We start from the raw sequence: 26,791 nt of genomic DNA on the forward strand, positions 1-26,791 counted from the left end.
TGCCTTGTTTACTGTCTCTCTATATATACATATGAATGTAAGCTCCAGTTAGAACTGGACATGGAATAACAGACTGGTTCCAAATAGGAAAAGGAGTACGTCAAGGCTGTATATTGTCATCCTGCTTATTTAACTTATATGCAGAGTACATCATGAGAAACGCTGGGCTGAGGGAAGCACAAGCTGGAAGCAAGACTGCCAGGAGAAATATCAATAACCTCAGATATGCAGATGACACCACCCTTATGGCAGAAAGTGAAGAGGAACTAAAAAGCTTCTTGATGAAAGTGAAAGTGGAGAGTGAAAAAGTTGGCTTAAAGTTCAACATTCAGAAAACGAAGATCATAGCATCTGGTCCCATCACTTCATGGGAAATAGATGGGGAAACAGTGGAAACAGTGTCAGACTTTATTTTTCTAGGCTCCAAAACCACTGAAGATGGTGACTGCAGCCATGAAATTAAAAGACGCTTACTCCTTGGAAGAAAAGTTATGACCAACCTAGATAGCATATTCAAAAGCAGAGACATTACTTTGCCAACAAAGGTTCGTCTAGTCAAGGCGATGGTTTTTCCAGTGTTCATGTATGGATGTGAGAGTTGGACTGTGAAGAAAGCTGAGCGCCGAAGAATTGATGCTTTTGAACTGTGGTGTTGGAGAAGACTCCTGAGAGTCCCTTGGACAGCAAGGAGATCCAACCAGTCCATTCTGAAGGAGATCAGCCCTGGGATTTCTTTGGAAGGAATGATGCTAACGCTGAAACTCCAGTACTTTGGCCACCTCATGCAAAGAGTTGACTCATTGGAAAAGACTCTGATGCTGGGAGGGATTGGGGGCAGGAGGAAAAGGGGACGACAGAGGATAAGACGGCTGGATGGCATCACCGACTCGATGGACGTGAGTCTGAGTGAACTCCGGGAATTGGTGATGGACAGGGATGCCTGGTGGGCTGCAATTCATGGGGTCGCAAAGATTCGGACACAACTGAGCGACTGAACTGAATTGACTGAAGCTCCATGAGAGCACAGATATGTCTGTTTTGTTCACTGCTATGTCTCTGATACCCAGAAGAGTAGGTGGCACATAGTAGGCCCTTAATACATATTAATGGAATAAAAGAACTTGGGAGTTGGAACAGGGCTCTGAATCAGTAAAGACCATTCCATGCCTCATTCTTCTCTGCATTATCTCACATACTAATATACCATTTGCCAACACAGTTTTTTTTTCCATTGTATGAATATATCACAATTTATTAATCATTCTTCATCTAATTGAACACAGTTTTTAAAATTTTTCATCTTTCATCCAGGAATTCTTCAATATGCATTTGTAACAAATAGAGAGATGTGTCTTTTTACATAACTGTGCTGTGTTTAGACGCTCAGTCGTGTCCGACTCTTTGTGACCTCATGGACTGTAGGCCACCAGGCTCCTCTGTCCATGGGGACTTCCCAGGCAAGAATACTGGAGTGGGTTGCCATGCCCTCCTCCAGAGGATCTTCCCAACTCAGGGATCAAATCCAGGTCTCCTTCATTGCAGGCAGATTCTTCTTTACTGTCTGAGTCACCAGGGAAGCCCAAGAATACTGGAGTGGGTAGCCTATCCCTTCTCCAGGGGATCTTCCTGACCCAGGAATCAAACTGGGGTCTCCTGCACAGCAGGCGGATTCTTTACCAACTGAGCTATCTGGGAAGCCCCTTTTACGTAACTACCTTTACTACAAATACACAAAAAACAAATTCCTTATATCTTCTAACACTGGGTCCATGACTTTTACAAAAATGTCTTGGTACAATTGGTTTGTTTGAATCAAGAACCACTCATTACACTTCCCTGATAGGTCTCAAGTCCCTTTTAAGCTGCAACAGCCCTGTCCCTCCTTAATGCCATTTATCTGATGAAGAAACTGGGTCATTTGTACTATGGAATTTCCTGCATCATGGATTTGGCTAATTGCTTCTTCATTGCATTTAATTTGCTCCTTTATCCTGTGGGGTGGTGAGGGGATGGGGGTTGTTTTATGTTGTTTGGGGGTTTGGAGAGGAAGAACACTTCCTGGTGGTATGGCATATGTCGTACTGCATTACATGAGAGGCACATCATAATGTCTGCTTCTCTTTTTATAGTGATGCTAAGATTACTCAGCCCAGTGAATTCCCTGGCAATCTAGTGATTGGGATTACTTGCTTTCACCGCTGAGGGTGCAGGTTTAATCCCTGGTTGGGGAACTAAGATTCCACAAGCCACACAATGCAACCAAAAAAAAAAAAATCAGAATAAGCTGAAAAAAAAAAAGAATAAGCTGAAATATATAGGGAAACATATACGAACACTCTTTCTTTGACCCTCTGAAATGAGTCAAAGCGTCAGACATCACTGGGCAACTGAACAACGACATACTGATATTAGCATTAACCCTGAAATTCACCAAAAATAAAATGGACAGGCAGATGGAGATATAGATAAAAATGTGATAAAGCAAATACAGTAAAAGACTAATGACAGAATCTAGGTGGTGGACATCCAGATAATCACTATAAAATTCTTCGAAATTTTTGAAAGTTTTTATAATTAAATGCTGGGAGAAGAAAGGATCAGATGGTTTGGGTATATTTGGCCTAATACATTCATTATAAAGTATCCCTAATGGTTTTTGTAGACACTGATGATTGCTACCTCAATCGATTATTTCATTAGGGGATTGCAAAATATTGATATAATTTTCTAGTTCTCATTTCGAATTTTCCAGCTGTGGCTCTTACACAAAGAAAAAAATTTCTTCATTGACTAATTACATGGAAACATAGTTCCCACAGGAAAGATAAATGTCTTATTCTTTCCCTGCATTTATCGATTTACAAAGTAGTGAACTGATCACCTAGGAACCTCCAAAGATGTCCTACAAGATACCTTTTGGGGGGGAACTAGATGCATTTCAATCCACTGCAGGCATTATTCTCTTTCATGCTCAAATTGTCCTACCTGTGGTCAGTGGGAGCCCCTCCAAAGTTAACTTCTGAACGCTACTGACATGAGCCTGTTAATCTCAGACTGCTTCCTGGTTTTCAGGCACAACAAGATGCCCTGAGGCTTACACTGTACAATTTCTGCCCTGGACCTTTAATCCAATGAGCTTTGTGTTCTTCTGGTAGGAAGTGGTGATTAGAAACTATAATCTGGTACTAGTGATGCTTAGGACTACTGGACTGTCATTGTTTCTTGGCACGGACAATGGACTGAGCTAGGAAATATCTGTTTTTAAAAATGAGAAAAATAAACTATGAGTTCAAACAAACACTTCCAGTTAAAATTTAATATGACAGGGGTTCTACTTAACTTAAATTCATTAAACTCTTTTATTTTTTATACTGAAAGTCTTCATTCCTAATGATATTAACAAAATTACTTTTAATTTATTACTTATAATTTATCCATATGCATGTATGTATTTCAAAATAACATACCAAAATTATCACCATCACTAAGTCTACAAGATGCAGTTCAGTGGGGTTTTGTGTGGTCCTTTTTGTCATGATACAGTTCAACCTCAGATGAAGGAAAATTTAATGGGACAAATCACTTTTGTATCAGCCTAATGCCATTGTTCCTTAATTAGGAGCAAAGGGAGATAAGTGGGAAAGTTTAAGTCATATCAGTTTTTAAACCATTTCCCTTTCCAATGGGCATCCTGAGACAAAAACAGGTCTGGGTGAAAAATTCTTTAGCGAATTGATATAAACACAGGAGAAACAAATCACCCTACTGAGTAATACAGGGTCAATGAACTGAAGGAGTAAGAGGCCAGAAAAGAAATCATGAGCATAAATCTCATTAAACAGGCACGATAAGTCAGAGCTGACAGGCAGATGCAAATTTTCTCAGCAGGAGCTGTAGTGAAATGCTGCTTAGCAACACCCGAAGGCAGAGGACAATGACGATGATACAAAGAGCTGGAGTGTCAGATTTAAGTGTGACAATCAGACCATCTTACAGCTGATTATTCACCAACCAAGCCACAACCAACTGTGGTAAAGGGTAAAATATGACTACACTGCCTATGCTTTAGTACTTTTAATTCCTACTTTTAAAAAATGCTGGCAAAAGGTTTCCCTAGTGGCTCAGAGGTAAAGAATCTGCTTAGCAATGCAGGAGACACATTCATTCCCTGGTCCAGGAAGATCCCTCATGCTGTGGAGCAGCTAAGCCCATGCACCACAACTATTAAGCCATGTTCTAGAGCCCCTGAGCTCAACCACTGAGTCCGTGTGCCACAGCTATTGAAGCCTGCAGGCCCCAGAGACCATGCTCCACAACAAGAGAAGCCACTGCAATGAGAAGCCTGTGCACTGCAATGAAGAGTAGCCCTTGCTCGCTGCAGCTAGAGAAAAGCCCTTTCAGTAGTAAACATCCAGCACCGCCAAAAATAAATAAATAAATATATATGTATGTAAAAAACGCTGGCCAAAAAAAAAAAAAAAGGCTGAGCCATTAAATTCAAGCACTGATCTGATCCACAGTTACTTGATCCTGAAGGCACTAAATAAAATCTGTAAACTTCATTGGCAAAATAAAAAGGCAACAAAAACACTTCACAGGTTGTGATAAGCTGTTAGAGGACCTATAAAATTCAATGTGATCATTAGTGATTTTTTTTTTCAAATTTGAGTTTTAATCATTCTCAACATTTTTTTTTTTCCTGCCATGACATATAGCTTACAGGATCTTAGTTCCCAGACCAGGGGTTGAACCCGTGCACTCTGCATTGAAAGGCCAGAGTCCTAACAACTGGACTGCCAGAGAAGTCCCTCATTCTCAACTTTTAGTGTACATTAAAATTATCTATGGAGCTTAAAATAAAAAATACATATGCCCAGACTCTAATGTAGACATACTGAATCAGAATTTCTAAAAGTGGGCTGGGCATCAATATTAGGAAAAAGATCCCAGGCAATTTATTTGCACCAAAAGTTGAAAACCACTAAGATATATAAATATTTAAAACAGTTCTGTTTTATGTGCACAAGAACCACTTCAAGAGCTTGTTAAACATGACAATTCCCAGGACCTATGAAAGTACTGATTCTCTTAGTCTGGTGTGGCTCAGTAATTTACTTTTAACCAGAATTCCAGGTGTAACACTAATACAAGTGTCATCAAAACACACTCTGAGTGACATTTTAAAAAATATCTTTGGGAAAGAATGAAAGAAACCAAAACAGACAAATACCACCAGGCTGGGATCCGTTATGTGGCAGCCACTGACCTGAGTGATGTTGGTGAATATCTGCTCAGACATTCTCTCACACAGAAGAGCCACCAGTTGGAGAACCAGCAGCTTCCGCTCCTGACCTTCCACCAGAAGAGTCTGGTGCTGTTCTAATTCCAAAAGGCTTTTGTTGGAGAAAGACTTCATTTTTAACTCTGTTTCATCTTCCACAGCCACGTGAGTTAATTCCTATCAGTGTGGGAGAAAAGAAAAAGTAAAGAAAAATCCTACAGAACTAAGGACTTTAAAAACAGAAAACTCATTTGAAATGTATATATGGAGAACCAGTCTCTGTTCATTACAGCATTAGTTATAATAGCCAAAAACTGGAAACAAATGTCCTTCGATAAGAGAATGAATAAGCTGTGATGTATTTACTATATTGCAGCAGTTGAAATAAATGAACTAGATCTACACAGATATCAATATAATCTTAAAAACACAACTGAATGGAAGAGGTAAGCTGCAGAGTAATACATATATCAATGTGCCAAGTATATGAAAATGATAAACTTCACAATAAAAATCATAAACACACACAAAGAACTAGCCTGACAAACTACTTACTTTATCACTATTTTTATGATCTCTACCACTAGCCTCCCTTGAACTGAGGTCATATAACATTTCCAAACCCTTTTCAGTGACTATTAGATGCTTTTACCACCAGAGTTCTTTTTCCCTAGGATATTCAGAACTGAACTTCTACTAACAGGTAATTCATTACTGTGGGTTTTATAAGATTTTCCCTAGCTTTCATCTGTAAATTTCCGTGGGAAAGGAAAACCTTAAGTTCCATAATAATGAATACTTTAACCACAGTATTAATAACTGACAGTTTAGAGCAGTGGTGCCCAACTGTTTCTGGGCAATTTTGCTCTCCAGTGGGCATTTAGCAATGCTGAGGGACATTTTTGGTTGTCATAACTGGGAGATGACACAGACATCTCTGAGTAGAGGTCGGGGATGCTGGTAAACATCCTATGATGGACAGGAAGCCCCCACTCAAAGAAACAAATACCTAGCCCAACATGTCAATAGCACCAAGGTAGAGGAACTTTGGTTCAGAGCAAAGCCCTTTGACTTTTTGAAACAAATTTTAAAAAATCATCCAATTAGGAGAATATTTTCTTGGGATGTTATTTACAGTGAGTGGCTGCACAGGGGTATGAATGTGAATAAGAGAGGTGAGAAACCTCAAAAAAGTATCCCCCACTTCAATTCTAGGAACGTTAGCCCTGATTTCCTCCTCTCATTCTCCCAACCCACACCAACCTTAAACTCCAAAGACATTCTCTTAGAGTGGACATTTTCTTTAGGGAAAATACCAAAGAAGGCAGAGATCAATGACAGGGCATCAGAGACACTGATTCATGGTCTCTAACAATGCAAATAAGGAGTAACAGGGTATAAGTTACTGACATTAGAGCAAAAGAAAACAAAGCCACCAGACTAAGAAATAAACCCGGAAAAGGCTTCAAGTGGCTACAAAATGAAATGAGAGGGGCAGAACTGCTAAATCTCCTTTGCAAATACCTGACAAAACAACAGTCAGAAAGGATGAGGGATTATTCCACAGCTGTAAAACCTGCTATTAACTTCAAAAGAGTTCTTACTGTCAACACAGAGCAAAGATTAACCCTTTCGTAGATCAATCGCTTTACTTTGGTCATCTCTAAAAATTCAGTGGAGATTACCTCGCAAAGGAGCTCGATCCTATGTATACTGCTGAAGGTAAATTTCTTTTTGACTGAACCAAACGCTACTGAAAAGAAAATATTACCCTATGAACTTTATTTCTCCTAAATTAAGACCTAATTTTAGAACCTAAAATTATGACTGCCTGGCAAATTCAAAGGTGCTCCTGATACTACCCTAGAATAAAAATGACAGTGAGCTATACACAATTCTTACCTTCAAGCAGAAGATGAAGAAGTCACCTGCTAAACCACATTCCTGGCAATGGGACAGCAAGCCCCCAAGGTGCTCCACTCGGCACTGCTCTGAGGACACCTTTTGGTACAGGGCTTCATCTTCATCACTGCAATGCAGGGGGAGATTTATTTCCCAGAGCTATCCTTTTTTTTTTTTTTTGGAGACCCCATTAATAATCTTCTAAAGTAACATGTTAATTTCATACAGTAAATCATTATAAAGCTCAAAAATGTTTAAATTATTTTCCTGTTTCTCCATGCTGAAAAAGTTATTTATTCTCAGAAGCTAGGCTATCATGTTTTGTATAGTCATTTGCTCAAATGGGGAAAAGATTCATTTGAAGATGGACGTGGAAAGATCACTATTGATATTATTTCAATAAGCTCAAATGCAATGAGGAATTAAAGTACAGGTTTATGCATATATTCTGGTTCCTGAAGAAGAGAAGAGACAAGAGAAGGCTGAAAAGTGAGGCCAGACCACAGAGAATGTTGGATGCCAGTCAAAGGAGCTTGGATTTTTTTCAATGAGCTGCTAAGGGTTATGAGCAGTGGGAAAAAGACATAATCTTCATAGGAAGAGATTCAGTCAATCTCAGTGAGCCAATTGTTGACTTGTAAAAATCCATAGATTCAGAAAACTGAGCAGGCTGAATTTCCAAGTAATACTGTGGCTAAATTATCAAAAACAGTGTTGTGATTTCTGCAAAAAGTTTAAGGAAAATTCTCATAAGGTACTATGGCTTCTAGTTTTCATTCATCAGACAAGTGAAAAAGCCAACATATAATATTCTTATACTATATCACGTAAATAAATACAAAGGTACAGAAGATACACTAAAAACAAGACGCTAAAATCGTGTAAACTGTGATTAGGACAGTTGGTAACTTTTGTTTCCTCTTTATGCTTTTTTATATTATACAAAGAACATTTACTATTTTTGTGATGAAAGAACAAAACTTCTTTCAGATTAAATTGAGGGAAAAAATGACAGGTGTTGCTTCATTTCAGTGAAAAGTACAATTATTAAAGTTAATTTAGCAAACAGTCTCACTGGGCAGTATGTCCCAATCTGCTGGTTCACTAGTAACATAGTATTTATAATCCTTTAGTAGAATGAATCACCTAGAAGTTAAGTTTAGGATTACTTCCTATATTATCCTATATTTTAGAGATCATTCATGTTATCTCCAACACATTTTAAGTTAGAAGAAAAGCTGAAATTGTGTCTAACCTTCTGTGAACGATCTTATCAAAATGAAATGCCATATTCAAAGATTCTTTAAAAAATAAAAAAAGACATGCTAACAATTACCTTCAGAAGCATTGTTTTATTCATTCTTAAAACTGCAATGGAAGAATCAATTTCAAATAGTCATATTTAGCTCCAGAAAAGTAAAAATTCTGGATCCAAAGATGATAAAATCTAAGCTGCTCTTCTAGTTTCTTTAATCAGACTTCTTATTGATAACTAATGCTGCTGGGCAGAATGGTGGAGTGAAAGGTAAGTGGCGATAAAGACCACGGGCTTGGGGGATGAACACCATGAGCAGTTTTAAAAGAAATCGTAAACACACACACCAGACACCACCACCACCCCACCATCCCAGTCTGGTACAGTGTCAACTTACTGGAGAAATGGAGTGTCTTCAATATGTAATGGAAGCTATGGACCCTATTTTCAGCAAAGAATCTGTATTTGCATATAAAAAATCCCTTGTGTGTAATTTCAAGGGGATTATAGAGTCTCAGAAGTCCATGTAGAGACCCCTAGTTAAGGATCTATCGCTTCTGGCAGTGAACGGAGATTCATTCTATCACTGCCTATTTACTTTTTTTCCTGCCAAAGAGAGAAACTATAGTTTCAATAGAAACTATTGATTTTGACATACTTGCACTAAAGACTTGTTAAGATAGCACTAAGTTTTAACTGCTGATAAGTCAAATACTATGAAATTTTCTATGCAGTCACTAAATTGGTTCTAAACTGTTCCAAAGTGGTTTTAAATAAAAATGACAAAAAATATTAAGCTCCCTTTGTTCAGGGGCATAGTTGTAACTGCAAAACCTACACTGATGGTTCTATTTGCAATCAATATTTTTTTTCTGTTCGAAAAACAGAAAAATTTTCTGATTGAATACGTGTTTTAAAACCAAAAAAAAAAAAAAACTTAATCAAGCTGACCATGAATAAAAATATTAGACTTAAACACTTTAACAAACAGCAGGACTTTGAATGTGATATGACATTTGAGTAGAGCAGCTGCCACCAGTTAAATATTACATGGACTCTGATCAACAAGAATTTATGTTCTGAGGTGGTAACATATACACATATCACCCAGAAAACGGAAATAATGTAAAATACATTTGTGAGACATAGGAGAAATAAATTATCCATTCCACTAACATCAGTTAGCTGCTTTCTAAACAATCCCTAAGAGAAACAAACCTCTATCACAAAATTACCGTAAGAGTGCTCTGAGAGAATTTCCCTTAGGAGTAAGTCTGACTCTGAACACACATATACCATTTTGAATGTCAGAAAGAGAACTGGATTGTTATAGTGTTGAGGGTGAAAGGTGTTTGCCAATTACTCTGATTCACTGGCAAAGACTCTGCGAAATAAGTGGGCTTGTTATGAAACAGAGCTGTGAGACTGCAGTAAACTGCACCTATTAGTTAGCATCTAGGAAAAACCTGGAGGATCATTTAAGGGTCACCTTTCACTTAGAGATTATAAATAACACCTCAGCTGCTAATTTCTGGTTTCCTTTCTATCAGCGCCCCTTAGTGGACAAGTCATAGAACAGCCTTTTGGGTACAATTAAATCTGAAGAGAGAGCAAAGAATGGGTGGACTCACCAAAAGGCCTCTTTGATGGTGATCATAATGCCGCCCTGAGTGGCAGCTCTAAAGTGGCATAGAGAATGGAGAGCGGGCACAGATTTGTCCAACCCTGCAAATCCTTTCAGGCTAGCAATTGCCTTCTTTCTCTCCAGTCTCCCCAGAATCCATAATAAGATCTCTTGGCAAAGTGACCTGGCAGAAAAAAGCAGTTATAAATGAGCTTGTCATCATACTCTACATGTCTAACAAGTTAACACAGAAAAAGAAAGAATGACTGTCAGGTTCCATGCATTCTAAACGCTGGCACAATCACCTAGTATTACTGACGTGTGGGAGCGGAAACTATGCTTAAGAATTTCAGAAAGCAAACATCCTGAAATTTGATGAGCGACTGACTAATCTCTGGCTGTAGAAGCAGCTCTGATATGACACATGAGCCCCACGTGGTTTTTTTTGTTAATTCCAAGTGTACTCACTGCCTTTGAACCAGGCACTGTGAAAGAATGCTGGCACGGATCAAACCATCTACCGTCAATGGGACCAATAACTGGTGACCAAGAAATAGTACACCAGCAAATTCTTGCTGATTCCTTATCCCCTCTTATCTGTGCCAGTCAACCAGGAGAGAAGTGGAATAAACGTTTGCTTCTTCCTTCTCAGTCTGATGAGACATGATAGTGCTGTGAGGACTTCAATTTCAAAACTAGAACAAGAGTTATTATAGGAATGGTCTTCAGAAGCCAAATTCACACATTTATACCCTCCATCTTCCAATGCACTTTCTCTTGTCACTTCCCTCATGGCTGTAGGCTTCAGTGACACCCTAACCAAAAGGCAATATGTAAGCTGTGAATAATATGCCAGACTGAGTACTTCCCTTTATCAGTTAACAATGATGATGATAATGACTATTTATTGAGCTTATAATTTGCCAAGGACAGTGCTATACACTTACTTCAATATAGTTAGTCTTCATAATAACCCTATGAAGAAGATAATATTACTGTGTATGAGATTACATATGGGGGGATTTCCAAACACCAAAAATCAGAATTCTGTAGGACTTTGGAAAGGATAGAAATTTTTTAAATTTTTGTTGGAGTATAGTTGATTTGCAATGTTGTATTAGTTCCAGGTGTATAGCTAACTGAATTAGTTATACATATATCCACCCTTTTTTAAGGTTCTTTTCCCATATAGGCCGTTATCGAGTATTGGGTAGAGTTCCCTGTGCTATACAGCAGGTCCTTATTATCTATTTTATACCTAGTAGTGTGTATGTGTCAATCCCAATCTTCCAATTTAAGTCTAATAAGGAGAGAGAAACAACACACATCACTGTGAGAACAGTGTCTATACATAATGAGTCCCACTTAAATTTCAATACAGAAGATTATTTTCTGGATGACTGAGGAACTCCTTCTTTCTCATTAACACTGTGCACAAACACCAAATCCAGGCCTAAATTACAGAGTGCCACATTCAGATCCAGGTTTCCCAAACTTGATTTCTAATTGCTCACAAGGTGTTCATGGTCTAACCTCTATTTCCTCCTCCCCAGACATACAGTAGCAGTATTGTTCACTGGTCAAACAGGGGCATGCTCATATGTGTACAGAGATTTTCCCTCTGATGTCTAAAACAGAGGCTGAGGAAGGTCATTCTAGAAACTAAATCCAATTCCCCTGCAATCTGCAAAGCACTCTTTCTTTTCTAGAGGACTGTCAGAAGTTTTTCTGACCTTGAAAGAAAAAATAAAAAACAACTACGAAGGGGCATAAGTCATATTCAAAAGAAGAACAACATGCAAGAAAGACTTCACTGTTTACAAACAAGAAGGTTCTCCAGGTTGTTTACCTTAGATGAGACACGCTCTGCTTGGTAAAACAGTAAAGAGAGAAGAGGACTCCCAGGACAGGAAGCAGAGAATCCACCAAAACTGATAAAGGTTCATTCCCGACCACATACACCTAGGGAAAAGGACACAGCGGTACAGTGAGTGCAAGGCCTGAGGAATGGGAATCAAACACCGCACACATATCAGCAGGGCTGAAGGCTTACCTTAAGTAACACTCCAGTCCTAAGGTGAACATTTTTAAGTCTAAGGCTAAGGAAAACACCTGAGATTGGCAGACAGGTTGAAACACAGCGAGACTGAAATGAAGTATCACCCTTCATGCATGCAGCCTGAAGAACTGCTGGGGAACCAGGCAGATGGACCCATTTTCTGACCTATTCCTTTCCTACTTCTGACTAGCTCAGAGCCTCCTCATCTACTATTCATCTATACAATAGTTATCTTACTGCTAAAGGCCCTGCTACTAGGACTAACAAGCAAACAGAAAAGCTTAAGACTAGATTTGAAAGAAAAAAAAGCAAAATAAAAGTTTGCTCTAGGTTTGTCCTTTTTTTTATTTGTTTTTATTTATTTATTTGGCTGTGCTGCGTCTTAGTTGCAGCATGCAGAATCTTCTACCTGTGGCACGTGGGATCTAGTTCCCTGACCAGGGATTGAACCCCGGGCCCCTGGCATTGGGAGCACAGAGTCTCAGCAACTGGACGACAAGGGGAAGTCCCTAGATTTGTCATTCTCCAGATGTGACTGCCACATGGGCAAGTCCTATTCTCCCTAGTTCAATCAATGTGCACCTAAATCTGCACTGGCTTTATAGGGTTAAGTGTGTGAGGATGCTGAAGCTTATTAACAATAACTATGTTAAATATTTTATTTGTACCTTTCAAAAAGGATTCAACAAACTTTTCTGAATACATACTGGAATCAAACTACTGTTCTAGGCACTGCACTACTCTGAATATCAAGGTGAAGAAAAATTGTTCTCTTTCATTGCTTGTGATCTAACAGGAAGAATAAAATGAGTTAAAACAATAATACTGTTGTTATTATTCAAGGTGGATAATTTAAAATACCTTACAAAGTGCTAAAATGCTATTCAAAACTCCAATCAAGCATAATAGGATTTTAAAATGTACTTAATTCTATTCTAATAAATTAACTAAAACCTGATGGTGTCAACTGTAATAATAATAAAAGAAGAAAAAAGAGGCTCTGACGATGATTACACACTTGACAATGGAGCACACATATGTGTTCCAGGAACTATGCTAGGATTTTTATCTTCCAGGTACCAGGTTAGATTCTTTTAAAGAGCTGGCTCATTGAAATTATAACAATCTCACAAAGTCTGTATTAGCAGACCTATTTTTTTTTTAGTATAATTGGTTTACAATATTGTGCTAGTTTCTGCTGTACAAGTGAATCAACTCTACGTTTGCATACATTCCAGCTGAGACTCCCTGTGCCATACAGCAGCTTCCCACTAGCTACTTTACACACGGTAGTACATATATGTCAATCCTGCTCTCCCAATTTGTCTCGCCTTCCGCTTCCTCCAAGGTGTCTGCATGTCTGCTCTCTACAAGCAGACCTATCTTAAAGGGTGAAGAAAGGAAAACTTAGAAGAGGCCCTAATTAACACAAAGAGGAGTGAGGTGGAAATCAATGATGGGAAACTAAAGGTCAAGGAGGCACAAGCTGGAAAAATCTCTGTGCTTTTCCAGAGAACCCTGTCCCTTTAAATCAACCCTAATTTTTCATACTCCTTAAGCCTCCCAACTCCTCTGTGGAGCCTGATAACGAAGGAGCCAGCTTCCTGTGCATGATCTAATCTCCATAAGCCCAGCTAAATGAGGTACATTGTATGGCAGTGTTCAGAAATAATATGCAGGCCTAATTATGATATCACAAATTACAGGAGGTAAAAAAGGAGATCCCCCAGATAACGTAAGGGCCTATTGTTTGGCTCTGGATTGTGTGTTCCCAGAGGTAATCCCTGTGGAGCCATCCTTCCTTACCAGCATCTTCAACACAAAAAACTAAAAAACAAATGAAGCTAAATCTGTATTATTTACTGGGCCAAAGCACTTCAAACTTTAACATGAATTCATATCAAGCACATCTCTCAGAGGGTATGCTGTTGTTGATAAATTCCTCCAATGCTTAAATTCTCTTCTAATACTTTTCTATATTTTCTTAGAAGGAACAGAAAAAACTGTAGTTAACTTATACAAATGAAAATGTTATCCATTTTTACATAAAGGTGGAGCACATGTTTACTGAGTGCCAATTTTGTGAGACATATTCGTGGTTCTAAGGATATAGTGGGAAACAAATCATCTGCTTCATTCTAGCGAGAGGACAGAAACTAAACAAATATAAAATATCAGGTAGTGAAAATGCTAGGAAGAAAAACAAGTTTAAAAGGACAGAGAGTGATGAGGGGAAGACCATGTGAAAAGAGGGAGAAATTAAGAGTAACTCTTATCAAGTCACCAACTAATAAACCATTAAGTCCATAGATAAGAACAGAGAAAAAAAATTTTTTCAAAGTAGAAAGACTGAAAGTCTCCTTTGGCTCAAACTGATCAATTAGCTTTTTCTATGAGCATTCAAAGAACTTGAATGACTTCTGCTTGATACAAACAGGATTGTCACCTCCCTTTCAACATTCATTCAGTTAAAATTCTTCCTTGGACTGAGCTCCAATTTATTTCTCTTTAAATGTCCTTACTGGAAGTATATCTATTTTCCAAAAATTTTGGACTGATCATCTAAAACAATCATCAAAATCTGTTTTTTTTTTTAAATCCACCCTACAATTGCTCTGCATCCTAATGATCAGACAGCATTTTACAGATGAAAGACAGGCAGTGGTACTTATGAAATTGATCCAGCTTAAGTTCTACCTCTTCCATAGGCCTGCTCTATTAGTTCATTGTTCAACAGTCCATTCATTCATTCTCTAATTCAAATAACCATTAAGCAAATAATCACCATCAATGACTTTTCTTCTATAAATTCCAGAAGCATTTTAGAGCTTGTAACATATAATCGGTCCTTGCATATACAGTTATCTCTGACCTCTTCAACTAGCCTGGAAGGCAGAAGTCAAGTTTCCTACTTTAGCACCTGTACGAATAGATGATTAAGTTGTGTTACCTGAATTTTTGGTGAATAAGCAGTTGAAACGCAGCAGTATACAATTTAAAGGCACCCAACTGTTACCGCTTTTATTAAGCAATCAGCAACAACCATTTATTGCACGTCTCCTCAAGAATGAACCAGGTATTCAGCTAAATATTTAACATATAATCAATCCTCACAAGAGTCTTGCAAGTTAAGCATTTTATTCTTATTCTAAAACCGTGGAAAACTGAGGCTCAGAGAAGCGAAGTTAGGTGGGCAAAGGCAGACTGTTAGGAAATGGCAGGGCCAGGATGAACCCACATCTGTCTAACATAAAAGCCATGCACAACCTAGAGACAGAAAACAGATTAGCAGCTCCCAGGGTTGAAGGGAGGGAGAAGTGGGAACCAAATGCTTAATGGGTATGGGGTTTACATTTGGGATGATGAAAAAGTTCTGGAACTAGCCAGTGGTGATGATGGCTGTGCAACACTGTGAATGCCACTGAATTATACATTTTAATGTAAAATGTATAATTTTATGTTATGTGTGTTTTATCACAGTAAAAAAAAAAAAAAAAAGGAGCAAAGCATATACCCCATGGCCTCTCAATACTGATCTCTTGTGCATAGTATTTTTCTTTCTTCAATCCCTAACCCGTACCAACTTTATCCCTGCTGGAGCCCCTCAGAATCAGTGGATCCCAGCTTGTTAGGCTATTAATGGCCCTGTTTCTGCAACCTCTGCAAAGTAGGTCTGAAGCTCCCAGTGGCACCATGGACAGCACCTCTGTGTGGCCTCCTCTTCCTTCTACTAAGAAACTTATATAGCCCCTTTCTATCAAGGTTGCCATAAATCTCCAGGGCCACAATGTAGCCAGTCTCTTCCAAGGACAGCCCCCTCCTTCCAATGTCTTGCCTCACATGCAGGTTAACAGTGTGGTCTGCACCTGGCATCTAACATTACCTTCCATTTACGCTCCCAAAGTGAAATCTGGTCACTTTCCCCTTAATGTGGATGTTCCACATCCCTGACTTGTAGTATCCAGAATTCAGTGAACCACAAAGGGACACGGAAGGCTGGGCTGATTCAGCCAATGCTGCAAAGCGATCTCTTGGTGCCAGCACTGACAAGGACCAAATGCACTAGGGGGAAAAAACCCTCGCAATGAAATCACACCACAGATGGAAAAAACTGTTGGGGCCGGTTTTCCTCCTAATCGCGTGCACACTAGGCTGGTGACAATACCAACTGAAGAAGCAACAAAAACACAATAGGTAAGTTGTTCCTGCCCAACCAAGGGGAGGATCTGACTGCCCTACCTCTGTGCTCTAATACCCAAATGTTGTGGAATTTCCTTGGACTATGCTTATATGCAGTCTCTTTCTAGGGCACAGTCTTCCCTGCTCACTAGGAGGCAAAGTGGGATGGGGATTCAAGTTCTGAAACACAATCTAATACTTGTTATCTTATTTCTTCCTGTGATAAAGATGTTCCACATCATTTGGAAGTTTCCTTTTTTTAGCAGTAAAACTATCAGGTGTGTTACACATAGGATTGCTTGTAAATACTTCCACTGACCTGTTGAGAGATTTAACATGAATCAATTGACTTCTCTGAATCTTAGTTTCCTTATCTGAAAAATAAAGTAGTAGTAGTAGTAATGTTAGTCACTCAGTCATGCCCGACTCTTTGCGATTCCACAGACTGTAACCTGTCAGGCTCCTCTGTCCATGGGATTCTCTAGGCAAGAATACTGGAGTGGACTCCCATTCCCTTCTCCAGAGGATCTTCCTGACCCAGGGATCAAACACGAGTCTCCTGCATTGCAGGCAGATTCAGAAAAATAAAGAGGTTGGTTTAATCACACTTTAAAACTCTTCTCTATCTTATCTAGCATTCTCTGACTGGACTGCAAGTTTGCTCATGGTGGTCTATACTTTTCTGGTACCCCAGCCACTGAGCAGTAAGACTAGTTGAAAAAAATGGACCATTCCTCCCTACCCCCAAATATTTGAAACACTGACTCTTGAAACACTTGCCTAAGATATAATAAATTTCTAACCTTTCCTCACATGCTCTCTGTTCCATCAGTTCTGAAGTTAATACTCTAAAGATGAAATCCTGTTTAGCTGAAAGGTTTCCTGGTACCTCAAGGGTACTTAAGGTATCTGTACAACTAGGGATCACCAAACAAAATACCAAGAGATGGGAAAGCTAAAGCAGAGATGGGAGAGACAGACTCTTAAGGTATCTTTTTAATTATTTGGTATGAAAAAGCCTCTCTGAGAATAAGTGAAAAATGGTGCTTTGAAGAAAAGTGGAATTTCTATAACAACTTGTGACTTTTTCAGTTTCAGTATAAGTGCACAGGACAAGACACAGGGGCAAAATAAGAGACCAGTATGTATCTAGTAAAACCAAAACAGCTCAGAAAAGATTAGACAAGGAGACAGATGGGTACCAATGACCCCACTGGCAGCCTTGGGATTTCCTCGTTCCTTTTTGGGGATTTCCACATCCATTTAGGAATGCATCTTGGCCTACTATTACAGATCCAGCCCTGGGAAGAGGCGTCTGTGGTTAAGCCTCACAATCCTTCATCTAAATCTAGAGGACTACTGCTCTGACAAGTAAGAGAGGCATGTTTCTGGGTGCTCTTAACTGTAAATCACACTCTACTGTAACTCTTTCTTTGCTTGATTGGGAGCTCCTTGAAGGTAGCAGCTGATTCTTAATCATTTCCCTACTTGTAAACTGAGCAGAGTGGCATTCAGTAGGTACTTGGTAAATTTCTTGGCATCTGATTGACTGAATCAGAGTGAACAAAGTAGACTGGATACTGTTTACTTTCTCAAAAGTTGTATTTTTGTGGGAAAGTTACAATGCCCTCTCTATTTTCATTTTTTCTTTAAACAAAAGCTGCAGCATCTAGAAATTATTAGTCAATGCAAATTAACTAAACAGAATCACAGAACTTCAGCCATGGAAGGAAGAGCAGATTGAACAGGAAGTTTGATTTTATTCTATTGACTTGTTCAGCATCTAGCTTCATGTCTGGAGGGCTGAATTTCTCTGGAACGATTGACTGGAAATCTGAATCTAAAAAGAAAGGAAAAACTAGGAGGAAACAAACAGTCAAAAGTATTAAGAATAAATATGTGTTTCTGTTTCAAAGCAAAACAAAACAGAAAGCAGCCCTCATGTGCTCATTTCATAGACTTCCATCATATTGTTAAACACATCCCTTAGACACCCCTGCAGAGTAGCTGCAAAAGCACCGGGAAGCACTGAAAGAGCATCTGGTAGTCCACTGGTTTAGACTCCAAGCTTCCAATGCAGGGGGTGTGGGTTCAATCCCTGGTTGGAAAACTAAGATCCTACATGTCTTATGGCCACAACCCCCCCAAAAAAACATAAAACAGAAGCAATATTGTAACAAATTCAGTAAAAACTTTAATTGAAAAAAAAAAGGAAACATGGGTGTGAACTTTGTTTCAGCCACCTATATAGTTGCTCAAATCTACACAGTAAGTGAACACATTTAAACCTCTCCAGGTCCCAGTTTCCTCACGTATAATGTAGGCATTAAGCTTTTAGCATAAGCACTGATTAAGATAATTCATGTTAAAATATTTTGTAAAATTTACAGCCACGTGCAAATGTTAAATTTAGTCCTAAATATTTTATTATTGTTGCTGCTACTGTAAATGGAACGGTTTTCTTAATTTATGGCCTTATCTTCTGCAGAGATGTACGTGTATGGAAATACAAATATGATGAGGCTATTCAGAATCAAGCTGACTAAATCCTAACACTGAAATTCAGTACAGGCTGGAACTTGATTTTACCCCTGTTAAAGATTAAACTAGTCAAATGCTGGCTTCTAAAACATCCCAGTGATCCTTTTGATTAGTAGTGTTCCAGAATTTCTAATGCACTTACTGAGTTTAATTAAGACTTGTAAGAAGCAGAAGAACCAAGCAAGTTACTTAATATAGTACTTTGCACTGTTCATGCTTTCAGAGCATAATGCATAAAATAGTCTTTTAAAAAAAGTTTCCCTGAACCAAAAAGGAACTGATGTTTTTTGAGCACCTATTACAGAATATAATGAGCCTACCAAAAGTTACTTTATTCATCCAGTAGGCAACCCAAGTGTCAAATTTAAGTGAACTAACATCACCTAGATAGTCAACCCTGGAGCCAAATTCCAATCTTAAGTCCATTTGACTCAAAAAGCCAAGTGCTTTTCACTACATTATACCACAGAATCTGAACTGCAGCATTTAAAAAATTTACTGTTTGAATCTCCCACATCCTTGAAGGATTTTTTTTTTCCAGTCCTCTGCATGTTATTCAAGGTTACAGTTCAACAGGAGACGGAAACATCCAGAAAGAATGACTGCCTTTAGGGAGCGTCCACAGGTGAAAGGGAGACTAATGTCTCACTGCAGAGCCTTTGGCACTTATTAAATTCGTACCTTGTGCAAATATTGTCTTTCTAAACAAAGAAAGAGTAAGAGAGAAAGAGAGAAGGAAACATTGGTCCTGGGACCAGCTCTGCCACTCACTCGTATGGTTTGGGACAAGTCACTTCACAATCTTTTGGATTTTGTTACCTTTACTGTAAAAGGAGGGATTAATTTGTCAAAACCCAAAGAATGTACCACATCAAAGGTGAACCTTAATGTAAACTATGGACTTAGGGTGATATTGATATGTCAATATCAGTTCATCCACCATGACAAATACACCATCCGGTATAGGATGTTGACACTGGGGGCAGCTTTGCACATGTAGGGGCAGGGGATACATGGGAACTCTATACTTTTCACTCCATCTTTCTGTGAACCTAAAACTGCTCTACAACATGAAGACTATTAAGAAAAAAAAAGGATTACACTAAATAATTTCTAAAATTCCTTCCAGCTCTAAGATTGTAATATTCTAATTTACTTCACACAAATCATTAAAAATTCAGAAGGAGGAATAAACTGGTCAATCTTTCATTAAAAATTCATTAAGATTAGATGCAGGGGTGGGGTGGGACAAAGACTTGGATAATTAAAGTCAAGATTTCCTAAACCTGGAAACAGAGAGATAAAATGGAAATGAGAATGTAGAAAATAAACTAGGTCCTTTCTAGCCTTTCCAATCCTAAAACTTATTCTGCCATTAGGGAGTCTTGGGCAAGCACAGTGAGGAATAAAGAGAGGCAACATCCCTCCACCTCCAGTATTGGATTCTGGCCAGTTCTTTTAAACGCAAGAAATGTGCTTATCAGAAAGAACTGGAATTCTTTTTTTGGCTGTGCCACACAGCATGAGATCTTAGTTTCCCTGTCAGGTATCAAACCAGGCCCCCTGCATTGGGAGTGGAGTTTTAACCACGGAATCCCAGGGAGTTCCCAGAACTGGAATTCTTCTATCCTGTCCTACCCAGAACCAATCTCCATGCCATCTGGGCCGCTCTTCACCTCTGTAGGTAAAGAAAAATACACGAATGAATCCCTTTCATACCAGGGAGGACAAAAGAATATAAACATTCTAGAGATCAGGCTCCAGACACTCAGAGGCAGGAGACAGAAAGGAATGCCACTGAACTAAAAGCTATTTGAGAGGCATATACCTTTTTTAGCTTAATTTTACCAGAAATAAAGCACACACATAGAAATGATGACAGTTATTTATGCAGATCAAGTACAAGTGGCTACGCCAAGTTTTCACTTCAGTTCGCCCAGCACCTGTATATATACTACCTGTCCTGCTAAGAACTTTCCCCCTGGCCCACAAGGGTCACCCGGCTCCAGCCCGTGCCGTATGTGAAGGATGCGAGTACAAGAAGGCCTTCCCTTGTTATTGTTCCTGCCATAAAATTTTCATTCAGAGAGCTGGTAGCTGATTCCTTTAAATACCAAAATGTATTTACATTCTAACAATTTTGGAAGGAATTATATCTAAGATGAATTATGTGTAACTCTTGCCTTCTTAAACAAAGTACACTGAACACAAAATACTTTGTTTTTCAACTGATTATATACCCTTTGGGGGTATATTTTTGTGTCTCCTTTCTTGATCTTCTATGCTGTTGTCCCTGTGTCTTAGTCAGTCTAACTTCTGTTATTTCTAATTCTGCTGTGGTCTTTAAAAGATAAACAGTCTGATCAGGACTGCTTATAAAGCAGAGATGAAACTGGCTCTGAGGACTGAGGGACTCTGAGTAAGACTAAGAGAGCAGCCAGTTGGACATCTGTCATAACACAGGTGACATGGGATGTTAAATTCGAAATGTCAAGTAAAGCAACAAGATAAAATGGACTTAAAACTCCAAAGTAAGACATTAGACTTTGATGCAATCAAGACTATAAAAACTCCTCATTCGGAAAGAGGGAAGGAAAGATCAAAGGTGTGGAGACCGAGAAGTGACTGATGAGGAGGATTTCTTCAGAAAAAGCTGCTGGTGACAGTGAGTCCCACTCCACAATCCACCAATAACAAAAAGATAATAACCCAATATAAAAATAGGCAAAGGCTCTTAGAAATTTCTCCAAGGAAGACATGCAAATGGCCAGTAAGCACATGACAGGCTGTTCAACATCATTAGCCACGTTGTTGTTATTTAGTTGCTAAGTCGGGTCTGATTCTTTTTGTGACCCCATGGACTATAACCTTCCAGGCTCCTTTGTCCACGGGATGTCCCAGGCAAGAATACTGGAATGGGAAGCCATTTCCTTCTCCAGGGGATCTTTCCAACCCAGGGACTGCACCTGTGTCTCCTACATTGCAGGCAGATTCTTTACCACTGAGCCACCAGGGAAGTATGTATGCCTCATTAGCCATGAGGGAAACATAAATCAAAGCCAAAAAAATATTTTTAAAAAACCATCAAACACTGAAGAGTCAACTACAAAAGACGACATATTATATAATTTCATTTACATAAAATATCCAGAATAGGCAAATCTATAGAAATAGAAAGTAGATTAGTGATCACCTAGGGTTAGGGGCAAAGCAAGGAGAATGGGAGATAGCAGCTAATAGATATGGAATTCTTTAGGGGCATAAAAATATTCTAAACTCAGATTGTGGTGATGGCTGCACAACACTGTGAATGTACCAAAAAAACTGAATCAAGCATGTAAATGGGTAAATTGTGTGGTATGTGAGTGCCATCTCAATTAGTCCGTTAAAAAGACAAAAAGAAAGAGAGCAAACACCAGAGCTGGAAACATTCCCAAACGCCTCTCTAAAATTAAAACACCCTCTTGTACCCTCTCTTGTTTCCGAGTGAGTTGCTGGATCAATTCAACCACCCCAGATGTTTTCCTTGTTTCCTGCCTTTGAGCTGTACTCTATAATTTAGTATTAGCAGAAAGTTAATAAAGACAACATACTCTTTGTTGCTCAATTTTACCCCATGTTTACCATTTTCCTCCAACATACACATTTTCTCTGTTTTCCCTCTGCAGCTGAGCTGTCAAAACCTTGTAGAGGGAATAATTACCCTTCTGTACCCCTTCCTGCTTTCAAGATGGTCCCAGTCCTTGTGCATAATCAAGTGTCTACAGCAAACTAATGTTTTGCCTGTCTCTTCAGGAAGTTTTTACTTCACTCAACTGTTCACTATGAGGGGATTTTCCCCCCTCATGGGGGGCAAGAACAGGAGAAATGGACAGGACTATTTCTCCATCTCTTTGATTTTTAGAGGCCAATTCACTTGCCAGAAAGAAGTTGTCTTGCTTTCTTTTTCTTCAAAAGCAATTTGTTGACTTCCACTGAACACTGTGAGGAGGAGTTTGTACCAAAGTTTAGTCAAAATTAGTCCTATCCCTACCAGCACTTTCAAGTCTTTCTAACATTCCACACCTGGCTATTTTACTATTTTTCATCACAGTATTTCTTAGCTGGAATATAACTGAAGATAATCTTTCTAAAAGTTATTTGGGCCTCGTTCTTTAATTCAGAACTTTTGCTTTCTAGACTGTTCTGTATAATTTCTTGTCTTCATGTTATCTGAAAAGTACTTGCCTACTAACAGGTAGAACAGGATATAAGAACTTCCTTTTCATAAGTCTCTAAATGAGGCATTAAATAAAAACAAACAGTATTATAGCCACTAAATCATCATGTCTTGTTTTATCCATGAACAATTTAATTCTGTACTTGTGTGCCAGGTCAACGTTATGAAGGTTATACACTATTTTTTTCAACAGCAAAATTTAATAAAAGGTTAGTAAACATCAAACTTTAGGAAAAGTGACTGTTACAGAGAATGAGTTTGGAATGTTTAAGCAGCATGCATTTATATCTACCAATTTATTAGTATCATACATAAAGCATAAACCTAACCAAACCAGAAGCATCTGCCTTCCCTTTGGGTTTTTTTGGCCATGCCACATGGCATTTGGGATCATAGCTCCCCGACCAGGGATTGAACCTGAGCCCCCTACATTGGAAGTACAGAGTCCTAACCACTGGACCACCAGGGAAGTCCACATCTGCCTTCTTATCTGAAACAACATGACCTAAGATTAACTTTATACCCTTATACACTGCTGGGAGCAATGTAAAATGGTACAGACACTTTGGAAAATGATCTGACAGTACCTCAAATGATTAAAACACAGGATTACCATATGATACAGCAATTCCACTTCCAGGGATGAGAAATAAAAATGTATGACACACAATAACTTATGCATGAATGTCCAGAGCAGCATTATTCATAATAGCCAAAATGTAGAAATAACCCAAATGTCCACCAAACGGTGAATGGATAAACAAAATAAGGTACAACCTACAACAGAATACTATTCAGCAATGAAAAGGAGTGAAGTACTGCTTCATGCTATAATAGAGATGAACCTTTAAAGCATCATTTTAAGTGAAAGTGAAAGTTACTGAGTTGTGTCCGACTCTTTGTGATGCTATGGACTATACAGTCCATGAAATTCTCCAGGCCAGCATGCCGGAGCAGGCAGCCTGTCCCTTCTCCAGCAGATCTTCCCAACCCAGGAATTGAACCAGGGTCTCCTGAATTGCAGGGGGATTCTTTACCAACTAGGCTATCAGGGAAGCAAGAAGGTAATCACAAAAGACTACATACTGTATGATTCCATTTATATGCAGTGTTCAGAACAGGTTAATCTATATTAGACAGAAAGTAGATTAGTGGCTGCCTAGGGCTGGGATGTGGGAAGTGGTGTAGATTTCTTCTGAGGTAACAAATGTCCTAAAGCTGACTGTGATGACAGCTGCACATATCTGTGAATATTCTAAAAGGCCAGTGATTTATAAATGGGTAAATGTATATTATGTAAAATATATCTCATAAAGTTGTCTAAAAAAAAGATTTACTCTAATGCAAAAGACCATCAATTGATGACAAATAGAGTATGTTAGATATTCATAAGATTAAATATTTTACTTACAATAAAAAGGGCCAAAATGCTAACTCATGCAACAACCTGGATGAACCACAGAAACACAATGCTAAGAGAGAAAAAGAAGCCAGTCACAAAAGAACACATGTTGCATGATTCCCTCATATAAAATATTCACAAAAGGCAAATCCAAAGAGATATAGAGCAGATTAGTGGTTGTTAGGGATTAGAGGTGGAACAAAAAGTGACTATACATAGGCACTAAGGATCTTTCTGGGGTGATAGAAATGTTAAAACTGCACTGTGATGAGAGTCTCACAACTCTGTAAAATTACTGAAAAATCACTGAATCATATACTTAAAACATTACTTTTTGATCTGTAAAGTATATTTCAATAAGGCTGTTTTATAAAAAAAATTTATTCTAAAAACATTTTAAAGAGACAAATAACTCAATTATAGGAAAAGGAGTACGTCAAGGCTGTGTATTGTCACCCTGCTTATTTAACTTATATGCAGAGTACATCATGAGAAACGCTGGACTGGAAGAAACACAAGCTGGAATCAAGATTGCCGGGAGAAATATCAATAACCTCAGATATGCAGATGACACCACCCTTATGGCAGGAAGTGAAGAAGAACTAAAGAGCCTCTTGATGAAAGTGAAAGAGGAGTGAAAACGTTGGCCTAAAGCTCAACATTCAGAAAACTAAGATCATGGCATCCGGTCCCATCACTTCATGGCAAATAGATGGGGAAACAGTGGAAACAGTGGCTAACTTTACTTTTTTGGGCTCCAAAATTACTGCAGATGGTGACTGCAGCCATGAAATTAAAAGACGCTTACTGCTCGGAAGGAAAGTTATGACCAACCTAGACAGCATATTCAAAAGCAGAGACATTACTTTGCCAACAAAGGTCAGTCTAGTCAAGGCTATGGTTTTTCCAGTGGTCATGTATGGATGTGAGAGTTGGACTGTGAAGAAAGCTGAGCACCATAGAATTGATGCTTTTGAACTGTGGTGTTGGAGAAGACTCTTGAGAGTCCCTTGGACTGCAAGGAGATCCAGCCAGTCCATCCTAAAGGAGATCAGCCCTGGATGTTTGTGGGAAGGACTGATGTTGAAGCTGAAACTCCAATACTTTGGCCACCTCATGCAAAGAGTTGACTCATAGGAAAAGACCCTGATGCTGGGAGGGATTGGAGGCTGCAGGAAAAGGGGACGACAGAGGATCAGATGGCTGGATGGCATCACCAACTCGAAGGACATGAGTTTGAGTAAACTCCGGGAATTGGTGATGGACAGGGAGGCCTGGCGTGCTGCAATACACGAGGTCGCAAAGAGTCGGACGTGACTGAGCGACTGAACTGAACTGAACTGATGATAATTCCACGTTTAACTTTTTAAGGAACTGCCAAACAATATTCCCAATGCAGCTTTACCTTTTTACATGAAATATAATTCTGAAAGCTATTTACTCTTGTAAATGGTTTTAATAGTATGATATCATTATAAATGCATTGAAATAAACTTTAAAGAAGAGTATTTACCCCAATGCCATCTGGGCCTAACAGTAATGGATTTCATTTTTGTCAAAAATATGTATTTCATATATATTTAAGATTATAATCATAGAGAACATATAATTTGTATAAATATTTTTTCACTTTTACTGTATATTTAAGAAGTCATTTCCATAACTCATTTACTCAAACTTACTTCTTCATGATGATGATTCTATCAAAAATTATAAAGTAGATTCAATATTATCATACATGTTTAGGAAGCCTACAGTATTGCAAATACCTTTGTCAATTTCTTCTAAGGATATGCTTTCATCACTGGCATATGCACTTAAGAGAATCTGAACTGCTTAAGATTCAAAGTAAATGATAAAATTAACAGCTTATAGTTTCCAATTTTCAAAGTAAAAAGATTTTGATGGTTTGGAATTTAAGATTAGTAATTCCAATCTTGAAGAATCAGTTTAAAAGGCAAAATTATTCTAAAAGACTAACTACAAATATTAACTAAAAATATTAGTGACTTAAGTTACCAACCTTATATATATCCTCAATACATCTGCCAAGTTGTTCTTCTGTCACCAAAATGGTTCCTGGCACCATGTCACTCTCTAGAATCTCTAAAGGACAAAAAACAAAATTACTCATGCTCAGTATCTCAATGAGCCTAAGGAAAAATGCTTTACTAGAAAGTTTGGGAAGTTAACAGCTAAAATTAGAAAATCAACATGGTTATAATACAGCACCATTCAAATACAATATTTCACAGACTGTTTCACTGATTACAAACATGCATTGTTATTTTATGCATCAATAAGAAAGGGGAAAAAAAAGCATTTCCAA

General features: G+C 38.5%; 1 protein-coding gene and 1 non-coding gene across 4 annotated transcripts in view; both read right to left on the reverse strand.

The window, feature by feature from the left end:
* Positions 1 to 26,791, reverse strand: part of TANGO6 (transport and golgi organization 6 homolog (Drosophila)) — a 183,794-nt gene that overhangs the window by 127,270 nt on the left and 29,733 nt on the right. For all 3 annotated transcript variants that reach the window (XM_010850962.1, XM_010850963.1, XM_010850961.1), the window contains 5 exons: positions 26,486 to 26,568; positions 11,912 to 12,024; positions 10,070 to 10,246; positions 7,184 to 7,310; positions 5,267 to 5,458 (listed from right to left, as the gene is read on the reverse strand). In XM_010850962.1, coding sequence (XP_010849264.1) covers positions 5,267 to 5,458; positions 7,184 to 7,310; positions 10,070 to 10,246; positions 11,912 to 12,024; positions 26,486 to 26,568 — 692 coding nt within the window. The remainder of the gene's footprint in view (positions 1 to 5,266; positions 5,459 to 7,183; positions 7,311 to 10,069; positions 10,247 to 11,911; positions 12,025 to 26,485; positions 26,569 to 26,791) is intronic.
* Positions 23,457 to 23,529, reverse strand: TRNAG-UCC. Its single transcript has one exon. It is a non-coding gene; the product is annotated as a tRNA-Gly (tRNA).

This window comes from Bison bison, unplaced genomic scaffold, assembly GCF_000754665.1.
Source record: "Bison bison bison isolate TAMUID 2011002044 unplaced genomic scaffold, Bison_UMD1.0 scf7180017864297, whole genome shotgun sequence".
NCBI lineage: Eukaryota > Metazoa > Chordata > Mammalia > Artiodactyla > Bovidae > Bison > Bison bison.